Genomic DNA, 13,102 nt, shown 5'->3' with positions numbered 1-13,102 from the left:
CTGGTCTCTATCTAACTTAAATATATATATATATGTATATATGTGTGTATATATATATGTGTGTGTGTGTGTGTGTGTGTATATATATATATATATATTTTTTTTTTTTAAAAGAAACCCCACGTAACATTTAGACTGATTCTTACATAAAACCAAAATCTTTACAGAGAAGACTGGAGTATTCTGTGACCACTACCTTAAATCCTGATCCCTCCCCAGCAATAACTACTATTAGCTTTTGGTACATACCATCCACATTTTTTCCCATGCATTCAGCTGCACCTATACATCTATATCCCATAGAAAATATGTAGTATCATTTTTTATATGGACTTTGCTCAGATTGTTAATTCTCCTCTTCACTACCTACCATTTTGAGGCCAATGTTCCCATTTCTTTACTGGTTTGATTGGTTAGTCTTCTAAGGATCTTCTTCAAATGGGGTGAGAGGTTGATACACACACTGAATTCTTGAATACCCTCAAATATCAATCTTCATCCTGATAGCTGAACAGTTATATTATTTTTTGTCTGGGTAGAGGAAGCTTGGGTTTTGTCCCTTTTATCTCAGTCATCTATAAATTCTCTGATAACTTACGGTTTTCAGTGCTATAGAAAAGAAGTCCAATGACAGTACAGTTTTTTTGAAGCTTGTATATGATTTCCCCGTGTCTAACAAGATATACCTAAATATGTGTTTTTATCTTGGATCTCAATCTTACCAAATCTGATGAGCCCTTTCAACCTACAGAATCAGATCTTTCTACAATTCAGTTAAATTTTCTCCTATTTTTGTATCAATGCTGCCTCACATTTCCTCCTTCTGGAACCCCCATTATCACTACACTAAGTCTCCTAGATGTTTCCTCCAAAACACTTCTCTTTCTCAATTTCCTCTTCCATTTTGCTCAGTGCTTTGCATTCATCTTCCATGCCTCCAAGCCAAGCCCAGTGGTGACTGTCTGCATCTTTTTTCACTACTAGATTTGTCTGAAATCTATGCCATACAGCTCCACAACAACTGCATTCTGCTTTAGAGCTGCTGTTTGTGTGTGCGTGTGAACATACTGCACTCAGCGTCCTGTGTGTTTGCTCTTCTCTCTGGAAGCTCATGGCTCTGCCAGCAGTTCTCTGTCAAACTGGCATGCGTTCTGACCGCTCTGCCTTAACTGCCTTTCTGTGGCTGCTGAACCTCCTGCATATAAAGCACTTGTTACAATTTCCTTTGCAGCTTCAAGGAGGCTTGGGCCTGGTTCAGAATATCCTAAAGGGCTTCAAAAGGATCTTTTACCTCTTCAGACCTTTGGGATAGCGTCCAACAATCTCCTCCTGAGGAACATGAAGAAAGCCTCCCTGCTTTTTCTCACAGGCAGGGAAGATGCAACAACCCACCAATTCAGCTTTCTGTTGGCCTTTTGGGAGTCCAGCAGACACCCAAATGAGATTAATGTTTACCCGAGGAGGTCCAAGATCACTGTGATTCATGTTCTCTAAAAACCCACTGCTTTGCAGTCCTTTCCTGTCAGACAGGACACACCACACTAGCTGCTCTGCTAGAATTCCAAGTGGCCCACTATCCCACAGGGCCACAGCCACTTGCTGCAGGAAAGGCAAGTAGCTTAAAGTCATGAATGGAGAAAAAGCAAGCTGTTCCTTCAAAAACTTGGGGGTTTAATGCAAAACATTAAGGATAGCATGCTGCACATTATCTGTCTACAGCTTGTGCTTTCCCCCAACCCAGAAACATGTCTGGGAGCTATCGATGTCAAAACAAATATCTCCACTTCATTTTTTCAATTGCTGCACTGATAGTCCACATTTTATTTGGGCATTCTCTATTGGTGGACATCTGGATCATTTCTCATTTTTTGCTATAAAAAATGATGTATTTGCAGAAACAGCCTTGCTCACGCCTCCTGTATACATGCAGTAGATTCTGAAAAGCCAAATTGCTGAGTCATAATATATAAGCATTTTTAAACTTTGATAGTACCAAAGAATTCTCTAAGGTGATGATGATTTCACAGGTAATGCTGAGTACCGTAAAGACCACCAAAAATACAAGCATAACTACAACAACTTGCATGTATTACTCATTGCAGCAAGGGAGTAACACAGCATGGAGAACTTGGAGCCCCTCAGTAACAGTGCTAGAAAGGGGTTATTATAGGATTTCAGCTTGTGTTAGCGATTTGGGGGAGGATTTAAGGAAGCAGGAATTTGGTATCGGATGCTATTAGAAAGCAGAGTAATCTATGAATGGTTATCTTAATAAATCTTATCTAGAAAAAGTGGCAGAAGCTAAAACTGCAATTGGTAATGAAGCAGTAACCAATCATGTTAGCCAGTAAAGGGGAATGTTTGGTCATTTCTGTGGCTTGAATAATGCTCACGTTCTGTGTTCGGACATGACCGCAGAGGGCCTTGCTTTTGTCTTCCTCTATCTTGATCATAGAGTGATGGTGTATGACGTTGATGTTCTGTCAAATTGTTTATGTCCAACAGGAGAACACCAAGGCCTGGCTAACAATGCCAAGATGGCTCCTTGATGTCACAGGATGCTTTAGCCTTTTTCAGGGCTCATGCCGCATAACATTAAAAGGCAGATAGTATCTGTTTGTCTCACTTGCAGCAGCACTGTGCTTGATCATTGACTGGGTTAGGGTATTGTCAGCCTGACCCCTCCACTAGTTGTTTCCCTTTGAGCCATCAAGTAATCCATAAGGTGACACTTCGCCACCATGCAAATAACCACTTTCACACTACAATATAACATACCTGCAAATTCTTTTCCCATCATGTGGTAGGGGGTCTATGTCCTCTTCCCTTGAATCTTAGCCAACATTTGTTACTTGCTTATACCCAGTAAAATTTACTGAAAAGTGATGTTGAAGACCTTCTGACAGGGGGTCATAAAAGATGATGCAGCTTCTTGTTTGTGGGGACACTCATTTCCCTGAACTACAACATAAGAAGCCCAAATACCTTGAGGTTACATAGCTATGAAGAAGCCCAGGCACATACAGGAGCTCCAGTCAACAGCCCCAGATGGGTAGCAACTAACAACAAGCATCAACTCTCGTATTGTTCAGTGATCACTGACTGGGTTAGGGTATTGTCAACCTGATCCCTCCACTAGTTGTGTTTCCAGCCAAATGATTCCAGCTATAACTGTCAAATCATTCCCGGCCATTGAATCTTCCCAGTTAAGGCTCCAGATAGCACAGAGCAGAGACAAACTGATATGCTCTGTCTTAATATCTGACCCATAAACTCTATGGACAAAATTAAAATGGTTGTTTTAAGCCACAAAGTTGTGGAATAACTTGTTACACAGCAATAGCAATTGAAGACTGATCAACCTTTCATCTGTTGGATTCAACATCCACTAACAATCCTTGCTATTATCAATTATCTTGTTTGGTATTGCAAAATAGTATTTTTCTAATCGTGTTAATCTCTCTACCTTTATTTGCTGGCATTTTTCTGTTAAAAAAAAAAAAAAAAAAAAAGGTAGCTCTTTCCTTCAATTACAGATACTATTTGACTACTCTGGAATACAGCTCTTACAGAAAGGCGTAACATATGCTTAATTAGATCCTCCTCAACTTACAATGATGTTAGGTCCAGAAAAACCCATCTTAAATTGAAAACACCTAAGTCAAAACTGCATTTAATACACCTAACCTACCGAACATCATAGCTTAGCCCAGCCTATCATAATGCGCTCGGAACATTTACATTAGCCTACATTTGGGCAAAAGCTTCTAACACAAAACCTATTTTATTTTTTGCCTTGTAGTAAAACTGAGGCCTAACAAAGCCTATTTTATAATTATGTAGTGAATATCTCATGCAATTTACTGAATACTGTACTGAAAGTGAAAAACAGGATAGCTGTAGGAGTACTCAAAGTACAGTTTCTACTGAATGTGTATCGCTTTCAACGATCAAAAAGTTAAAAAGTCATAAATCAAAACACAAGTCAATTCTGTACTTCTTTGTATTACTTATTTCTTGTCTATTCTAGTCTATGAGACAGACTAGAAAGGAGGCAGTTCCCCACATATGCATGCTTTGTCTCACACCAGGTCTGCCCAGCATCTCCCTCCTGGAATATACTTCTTCCTTTCTTACCCACTTCTCTGTTCTCTACTAGTCAGGTTGGCTTAGATACTATCTCTTACAGAAAACCATACCTGAAACTCCCAAAGTCAGGTTAAATGCCTCTCCTACACAATGCCACAGCTCCTTGTGCTTTCCCTAATCACACCACACAACACCTGTCTGGCTTTCTCATCAGAGTGTAAATTCCTCAGGAAAATTCCCGCACTAGCCTCATTTTCACCTGGGTGATACAATACAGGGTGTAGGTACACATTAAAAGCACTTAAATAAAAATTTTCTGGTAAATGAAGTTTGTGGAGCTTCTCCATCTGGAAAGCAGAGAAAGGGAAATATGGCCCAAATAATTTTCATTTTCTGAAAAATCCATTGCAATACACTAAGAGATAAAAACAAAGCTAAAAAGCCTTTGAATGACTGAAGTCAATACCTAGCTCTTTTCCCCCAATACCTACTAAGAACTTGAGATCTTAATTCAATGATGTTAAAAACCTCAGGCTCTAAATACAATAGAAAAGTTCCATTTCTTTTTCCATGAGCTTTAAGACCTTTGCTGTGACTTACATGGGTTCCCTCAGGATGCTCTTTTTTTTTTTTTTTTTTTTTTTAGAGACAGGGTCTCACTCTGTCACCCAGGCTGGAGTGCAGTAGCATGATCTCAGCTCACCGCAACCGTGGCCTCCCAAGCTCAAGTGATCCTCCCACCTCAGCCTCTCGAGTAGCTGGGACCACATGCCCACACCACCACGCTTGGCTAATTTTTTGTATTTTTGGTAAAGATGGGATTTCACCATGTTGTCCAGGCTAGTTTTGAACTCCTGAGTTCAGGTGATCCACCTGCCTTGGCCTCCCAAAGTGCTGGGATTACAGGCATAAGCCACTGCACTCAGCCAGGATACTCTTTTTAATGAATCTGTGACTTTGTGGGAAAACATGCTACAATAATTCAAAAGTATTAAAGCCTCCAAGTCAAAAGGAGTAAGACAATTCAACCTATCTCAAAGGTGAATGAAAATCAATGACTATTAGTTTGTATTTTCAAATATTAGAGAAAACTTAATGGTTAGTAACATTTTAACCTATAAGGTAAGCACTTTTAAAGGAGTTATAAGAACTGCACATTCTGAAACAAAAGATCGATTAAAGAGCATTACTTAAACAATTTTATAAGAGTTCTTAGAATTAAATATAATTAAATATTTAAAAAATTAAATAATTAAAAAAATTTTGGTTTCCTTTTTTTTTCATTTTGAGACAGACGCTCACTCTGTTGCCCAGGCTACAGTGCAGTGGCATGAGCACAGCTCACTTCAGCCTCAACCTCCCAGGCTCAAGCGATCCTCCCACCTTTGCCTCCCAAGAAGCTGGGACAAGACGCATGAGCCAATTTTTTATAGAGACTAGGTCTGGCCATCCTGCCCAGGCTAGTCTCGAACTCCTGGGTGCATGCAGTCCTCCCACCTTGGCCTCCCAAAGTGCTAGGATTACAGGCGTGAGCCACATGCCTGGCTTGGATTATTTTCTGATCCCAAATCCTTAATGAAATAACATGAACAAAAGACATACATTTACCTGCCATGGATAAAAAAGAGGAGTCTGATCCAAGGGAACCCTCAGGGGAGCAACAATGACCAGCTCAAACAGGAGCCCCAGAAGGAGAGGTACAACTCCAGCCAACAGCACCGCAACTATCAAAGTCTTCATGATCTATCAGGAAACAGGAGACCATATCATTGAAGAGGATCTTTCTGACTGAGCCAAACTCTATTTCCATTTTGAGGTTTGAGACTGATGCCTAGCAGAGCAACCACAGTCATCTCTCAGTATCCACAGGGACTGGTTTTAGGACCCAGAAAATCTGCAGGTGCTCAAGTCTCTCACATAAAAAGCACACAGGTGGCTGGGCTGTTTTTTCTCACAATCCAATTCTCAGGACTAGGTTTCCGTTTGCTCAAGAAAAGCCACCGACTGGCCAGGGCCCCTGCTCCAACAGTGGCCCACCCATACACAGGCTGATCTGTGAACCTTGAGGTGGACTGGTATACAGGAAGGGCTCTGCACAATCCTAAATTAATTAATAAAGCTGATCAAACTGGCTCCCTCAAAGGACAACAGGATCCAGTGGAACTTACCATACTGATAGAAATGCCCTGTATCTGTCAAATATGGTAGCCATTTAGCCACATGACTAATATACCAGACAGTGCAGCTCTAGCAACTGGACTAAATGGCAAAATGAAAACAAAGCTGACACAGACAGGAGACATTACAAAAGAGTAATGATGAAATTCTGACCAAATAAAATGATTTAAAGTGGCCTTGGATCCTGATGACCTCTCTTTTACTTCAGGTGGCCTCAGAAAATACACCTGTTTCAACAAGAGACTAAATATAATGTGTGTGGAAGACAAAGTACTTGTTTCTCTACACGGCACTTTCTAATAATATGGAAGACTATCAAATGAAAACTGGAATTAGTTGGATTCTGTATTTTAAATACGGTTAAGTGTCTAATTATCTTATGGATTAAATAGCAATTAAACCCCTCCATAATATATAATGAATCTCTCACTATAAAAATGGATTTTATATTTTTCTTCAACATTAATATTAAATGGATATTAAACTTCTAATGAAATCAAAATCAAAATATAAATTGATACAAAATTAGAGTTGATTACACAAATGAAAAGGTGTAAGCAGTAACCTAAACATAATTACCAGCTGCAGCCAACATTACACACATACAGACATACATCACCGCACTCAGATAATCATCTTAGTTATTTTTTTTTAATCCTACATTTGTGGCAGTCAAATGTGTTACTGAGAGCAATAATGTTACGAAGTGTCCAGTAAGGCCCTTAAGTAAGTAATATAAGCCTGTGTGGGTGTGTGCATGCCCGAGTATAAAGAAAAACATGCTACTAAGTGATCCAGTAAAAATATGTTATATACATATACTTTTTAAAATATAGATGGGGTCTTGCTTTGTTGCCCAGGCTGGTCTCAAACTCCTGGGCTCAAGCAATCCTCCCGCCTTAGCTTCCCAAAGTACTGGGATTACAGGCATAAGCCACTGTGCCCGGTCTGTTTTTCTTTTAAACCTCAAATACATCTGAATGTAGGACTCTGAACAGGAATGAACCAGAAAGCCACTATCTTAAAAGAATATTCCTTCTAATTCAAAAAATAACTCTCTTGAAACAATATAGTAAGGAAATAAATGTGCCCAAAAAAAAAAAATTTAAGATGACTGGAAAAATATTCACTATTCCTAACAGACAAGATCAGTCTTTTATTACAAACACATACCATGAGAGACCACTCTTTAACCTTCTGGAAGATCACTCTGCGTCCCTGAGGCATCCATGCCACCATCACCGTCACAGCCCTTATGGTTAGCCAGCAAACATAGAGACCACAAGCAGCTGTGTAGAGCTCATGGATTTTGGCAGTCCCCGTCCAAAATGACATTAACCAACGGCCAGCAAATACTGAAAATAGAAAAGCTGATAAATGAGACATGTGGCTAGGTAAAGAGAATTGTAATCTTCATGTTGTTCTGTTAGTATTTTCACATTAGGAAAAAGATATCACATTCGATATATCAATGTCTTCATCAAAAAACAAAAGATAAAAACCACAACGTCTAAAGAGTGCACGATTTCATGAAATCACAACCAAAACTAGGTTAAGTTCAATGGAGGTGAGCTCTACTGGGACACACTCTGCTTTGTCATGCCAATTACTTGTTCTTTTAGGTATAAAAAAGCTTTTGAGGGAATTAATGTTTTCATTGTTTTTATCACCAAATGAAACTGTTACGCAAATAATAGGACAAAAGTGGGGAATTACTTTCAATATTTAGAAACATTACAAGTAATTTAGAGTAACTTTCTTCCAATTGGCTCATTCATCAAGACAGAAAACTAAGCTTATTTTTATGAGTGGGCACAATAACATTTTAAAGCACAATAATCAAAGAATACCGTATTAATTTTCTTAGAAAAAGTTAAGACTATCTGAATATACTGGAATGTGAAAAATGGATTTGAGAGTAGTCTAAGGGAGCACCTCATACAAAAAGTTGTTCGGAATAAACTCTACAGCGTCCCACAACGATCACTTGGGTAAGATCATTTACATAATTCAGTAACTTACTTTACGTGATTACTTCTCAATAGGCTAGAGAGAACAGCAAGACCCAAATTTCCAGTGTATTTTTTCCTACAGATTGTCTTCCTAATATGGTACTCTAATTTTTGAATTCCTAAATGGAGCTATAGACCTAGCTGAGGCGGAAGGATTGCTTGAGCCCAGTAGTTCCAGGTTGCCATAAGCTATGATCACACTACTACCCTCCGGACTGGGGAACAGAGCAAGACTCTGTCAAATAGCTAAATAAATAACCTTAATGATGCTATTAGCTGAAGGCTAGCACAAGCTCATACCTGGTAAAGTAAGGCAGATGAGGCTGGCAATCAGTAATGTTATACACATAAAGACAATCAACAGAAATATCTGCAAGGTAAAACAAAAAGAGTGCATAAATAGGGAACATGAGCTCAATGTATTTTATCAAAGAATCAACACAATCTTCCCATTAAAAAGAAATTGTCTATATTTGTGTTGCCAGGTTTCCTGCAATTTCACATAAAATTTGTATTTTCAGTAAAATTACCTATGATTTACGCCTAAATGAAAATAAGTATCCATTCTCACATAATCAGATACATCCCACAAGTAAATGGCAAATATATGTTTTAATCAGAGAACATTTTAATTCAGCTTAAATTTTCCCATTATTAAAATAAAACATTACAAATTAAAAACATTCACCTTTTAATCAAATAACAGTGCTATCCAATTAGAACATTCTATGATGACAGAAATGTCTAGATCTGCACTGCTCAATGCAGTAGCCACTAGGCCACATGTGGCTACTGAGCATTTGATATGTGGTTAGTGTAAATGAGTAATGAAATGTTTAACTTTATTTAATTTTAATTAAATCAAAATGTAAATAGCCATATAAACCAGTGCTTCTGTACTGAGAAGTTGATACGGTGTGACTGTGTCCCCACTCAAATCTCACCCTGAATTGTAATAAGGTGTCAAGGGAAGGGCCAGATGGAGATAACTGAATCATGGGGCAGTTTCCCCCATACTGTTCCCATGGTAGTGAGTAAGTCTCACCAGATCTGATGGTTTTATAAATGGGAGTCCCTCTGCACAAGCTCTCTTGCCTGCTGCCATGTAAGACATGACTTTGCTCATCATTCACCTTCCGCCATGATTGTGAGGCCTCCCCAGCCATGTGAACGCTATGAGTCAATTAAACCTCATTCCTTTATAAATTACCTAGTCTCAGGTATTTATTAGCAGTGTGAAAACAGACTAAGACAGAAGTGCAGATAAAAAGTGATCACACAGAGAGGAGGAAACCAGCTTCCCTGAGCAGAAAGGCAGCAACTGTGGTTTGCCTGCTAGCTTACCAGGTTCATCTCCACAAGACCAGAGGGCAGAGCTCTGATGGGAAGCCTGAAAAGGACAGATGACAAAACCCACGAGACTCCGAGGCTTTGTCGGCTCTAACTGCCTGAAAAGTCATTTATTGATACTGTCTCTGATCTGGCCAGAAAGTAACTGTTGCTCAGAAGGCCTTTTTTTGTCTCTGGAGAGGCGAGACAGCTGAGTAAAGACCAAGGGGAAAAAAAAGGGAGCTGACTATGAGGTCTGCTATTAAGAGATAAAGGAAAAGATGACCTTCATGCTTTCCTCAGGGTTATGCAGCAAAGTCCTCTACAATAAGCCACAGAATCAGGAAGAGATACACCCCTCAAGGGGACAAAGGAGTAGAAGAACAATTCAGTGAGTGTGGACTCGTGCAGAGGGTGCTCAAGGTGCTCCATTATCTGGTTCCTCCTACCACTCCTCTTGTCCCTCACCTCTTCCCGACCTTATCCCTCACCACTCCCATGGCCCCTCATCTCTCCCCTTGTTCCTCACCTTTCCTGGACATACACCTCACCCTCTAAATATATTCAATTAGGCCAGGTGCAGTGGCTTACACCTGTAATACAGCACTTTGGGAGGCCAAGGCAGGCAGACTGCTTTAACTAGGAGTTTGAGAACAGCCTGGGCTACAAAGCAAAACCCTGTTTCAATAAAAAATATAAAAATTAGCCAGGTGTAGTGGCATGTACCTGTGGTCCCAGCTAACTGGACAGTTGAGTAGGTAGGAGGATCACTTGAACCCAGGAGGCTAAGGCTACAGTGAGCCGGGATCGCAACACTGCACCCCAGCCTGGGCAACAGAGCAAGACCCTGTCTCAAAAACAAAACAACACAACTCCCTTATCTGCAATTCCAAGCGCACCATGCCTAATGTGCCCTAGTCCTGACATATTTCTGGAATGTCCTTCCCACTTCCTTTTTTTCACTCTCTGCCAGGTCTCTCAATGTTTAAGACAGTTCAGGCACCACCTATTCTAGGAAGATTCCTTTGGGCCCATATTAAGAACAAGTGGTTCTTGATTGAAGGAGTCATAGCACCCACTGTAAACATCCAGCATGAGAACCCAAATCTGCCACTGCCTTTCTCATCTCTGAGTAGACTGTAAGCTCTTTCTGAGCAAAGACCACGTATGCTCTCTATATCCTCACAGACACTGAAAATATCAATCATAGACACTTAAGACATGTTTGCTGAATGACTGACTGAACACGTGACCTACAGTAATATACAAAGGTATAATAATGACTATTTTTACAAAAAAAGAAATGTGAGGCTGAGAGGTTAAATAACCTGCCCACGTTTTAAAATGATCAGACTCACAAGTCCATCTCATTATTAAAGGGCATTTTAAAATAACAGACGATATAAATGAAGGATGACTTCACTGTAATCATATAGCAGTCATCAGCTTACATTTCTGACAACATTCTGAGTTGCACAAAGATTGATCACTTGCTAGTTTAAAGAACATGGAATAGGCACATTCTTAACCAATACTGCCTTCAGTTTCCTCAGCTATAAACATGAAATTATCGCCTATACTTTACAGTATTTGAGTGGAGATTAAATGAGAGAACATCAAAATGCCCATTCTAGTTCCTGACACATTGTTGAAATGTATCAATAACATTAGTTTCTTAATTACTGTGGAGTCTTTTCCTCTTAAATAGGGAGCAAGAGCCGAGGGAATCCCAACTCTGTGACTTATCTCTGAAATTTGATAAACTTACCTGATCATTTACGTTAGATAATGAGGGTAATAACATGTGGAACATGTCTATACAGAGGACTGCATGCTAACAGCACCAATTCTCAACAGCAATTTGAAAAACAAAAAAACAAAAAACCTCTATATGTGATTAAGTCTGTACAGTACCTACCCTGAGTGGAAAATTTAAAGGTCGGCGGTAAGGCTGAAAGCCAACTGGCCCTCCCTGCTGGAGTATGGCTTGGTGGGCTGCATGAAGGCCTTCCCCCACCACAGGAATAGCATTGTTATTTCGAGCATGCTGATTATTGTTGACTTGTTGATTTGCACTGTTTTCATTTTCTTCCTGGTCTCCCAATAAATAAGAATGAAGATCCCTGTGCAAAAATTACATCAGTAACAAGTCTCACTTCAGGTCACAATAAAATGGCAGACATGACACTCATTTTCTTCACATATACTACTAAGGGCAGAAAATGTACAATACAGAATTTGTACACATTATTACCTCATTTTGGTCTAAATGTTCGTACCTGCTTTAAATTAAACCTTTCTAAATTTAATGTTAATTAACTTGTAGAATACCCCATAAGTTCAACCTATTTTATGTTTTCTTCAGCCAGTATCTGAGAAGAAATCAACAACTGAAAGAAAAAAGTACAATGTACAAGATACTTACAAGTACACTTGTAAGTACAAAATGTAAGTACTTACAAGCACAAGGTGTAAGTACATACTTACAATGTACAATATATTGTTAAGGATCTACAGGAGGAAAAGAAAAACTTCTTATCTTCTCTACCGATGACTACTGCAACATGTAGCTACAAGCTATAAATTTGTAAAACCTCCAAGCTATACATCAGCTAACTCAAAACTGAGACTAGGGGAGGAAGCAGTTAGAGAAGGACAGATGTTCAAGCAAATATAACCAGATCTGTACTTCATCTTTAAGATACCTACAAGATGCCAAACTGAAAAATTTTTAAAGATTCAACTTTTAAATAAATATAGAGTATATAAAGCTTGAAAAAAGAAAACAATGCAATATGTTCATTAAAGATTGAGAAATCAAATCTGAGAAGAACCCATTTACCAGGTTATGAGCACTAAACAAAGGTAAGTTAGTTGGTCTAAATAAAGGTAAACTGGTTTGTTTTTAATGCACTTAAAAAAAAGACATTTACTCCATGAAAGCTGGAAGAGCAGCAAACTTCCATAAGAGGGCAAAAATAATGCATATATTCTCCATGAAAAGATGGACAATGATAAAAAAAATTTTTTTATTTAGAAGTGTCATATGCACTTGCAAGTATTACTAAATTGTCTTTTATTTAAACTAATTTTTCTACATACTTTTTCCAGAAAGGTTATTCAATAGTCACAAATGACATGCACGTCCAAGAAGTCAACTGCTCATACTCACAGCAAGTATCCGGCGGTCACAGTCCACGCTCGCACCAGCCCCTTCAGCCACTGCCTTGTGTGTCCCTGTTCAAGTAATGCTGGTAAGACAACCTGAAGCAGAAGCAGCTCGAGGGACAGTTCACTCACTGGAGCATCACTGAAAGAGCCAGGATTGATAATGTGAATTGTATTTTGCATATGACTACTATTTAATGGGATTACAACAAAACTTCTTAAGAGTCTAATAAACTTACTATCTTTATTACCCCTCCTTTCATTCTCTCTCCAACTCAGTGAGGCTTTCCCCACAAACTCCACCAAATTGTTTCTGATAAGGGTCA

The 13,102-nt window shown here is 39.1% G+C and overlaps 1 protein-coding gene across 2 annotated transcripts in view; it reads right to left on the bottom strand.

Moving 5' to 3' along the window:
* The window catches only part of MARCHF6 (membrane associated ring-CH-type finger 6), a 79,781-nt gene that overhangs the window by 11,366 nt on the left and 55,313 nt on the right, over positions 1 to 13,102 (bottom strand). For both annotated transcript variants that reach the window (XM_015139735.3, XM_015139736.3), the window contains exons 18-22: positions 12,781 to 12,918; positions 11,527 to 11,731; positions 8,580 to 8,649; positions 7,441 to 7,622; positions 5,698 to 5,832 (exon numbers count right to left, since the gene is read on the bottom strand). In XM_015139735.3, coding sequence (XP_014995221.1) covers positions 5,698 to 5,832; positions 7,441 to 7,622; positions 8,580 to 8,649; positions 11,527 to 11,731; positions 12,781 to 12,918 — 730 coding nt within the window. The remainder of the gene's footprint in view (positions 1 to 5,697; positions 5,833 to 7,440; positions 7,623 to 8,579; positions 8,650 to 11,526; positions 11,732 to 12,780; positions 12,919 to 13,102) is intronic.

Source organism: Macaca mulatta, chromosome 6 (genome assembly GCF_049350105.2).
Source record: "Macaca mulatta isolate MMU2019108-1 chromosome 6, T2T-MMU8v2.0, whole genome shotgun sequence".
Lineage (NCBI taxonomy): Eukaryota > Metazoa > Chordata > Mammalia > Primates > Cercopithecidae > Macaca > Macaca mulatta.
The sequence above is the reverse complement of the archived record's forward strand: the minus strand, read 5'-3'. Positions and strand labels throughout refer to the sequence as shown.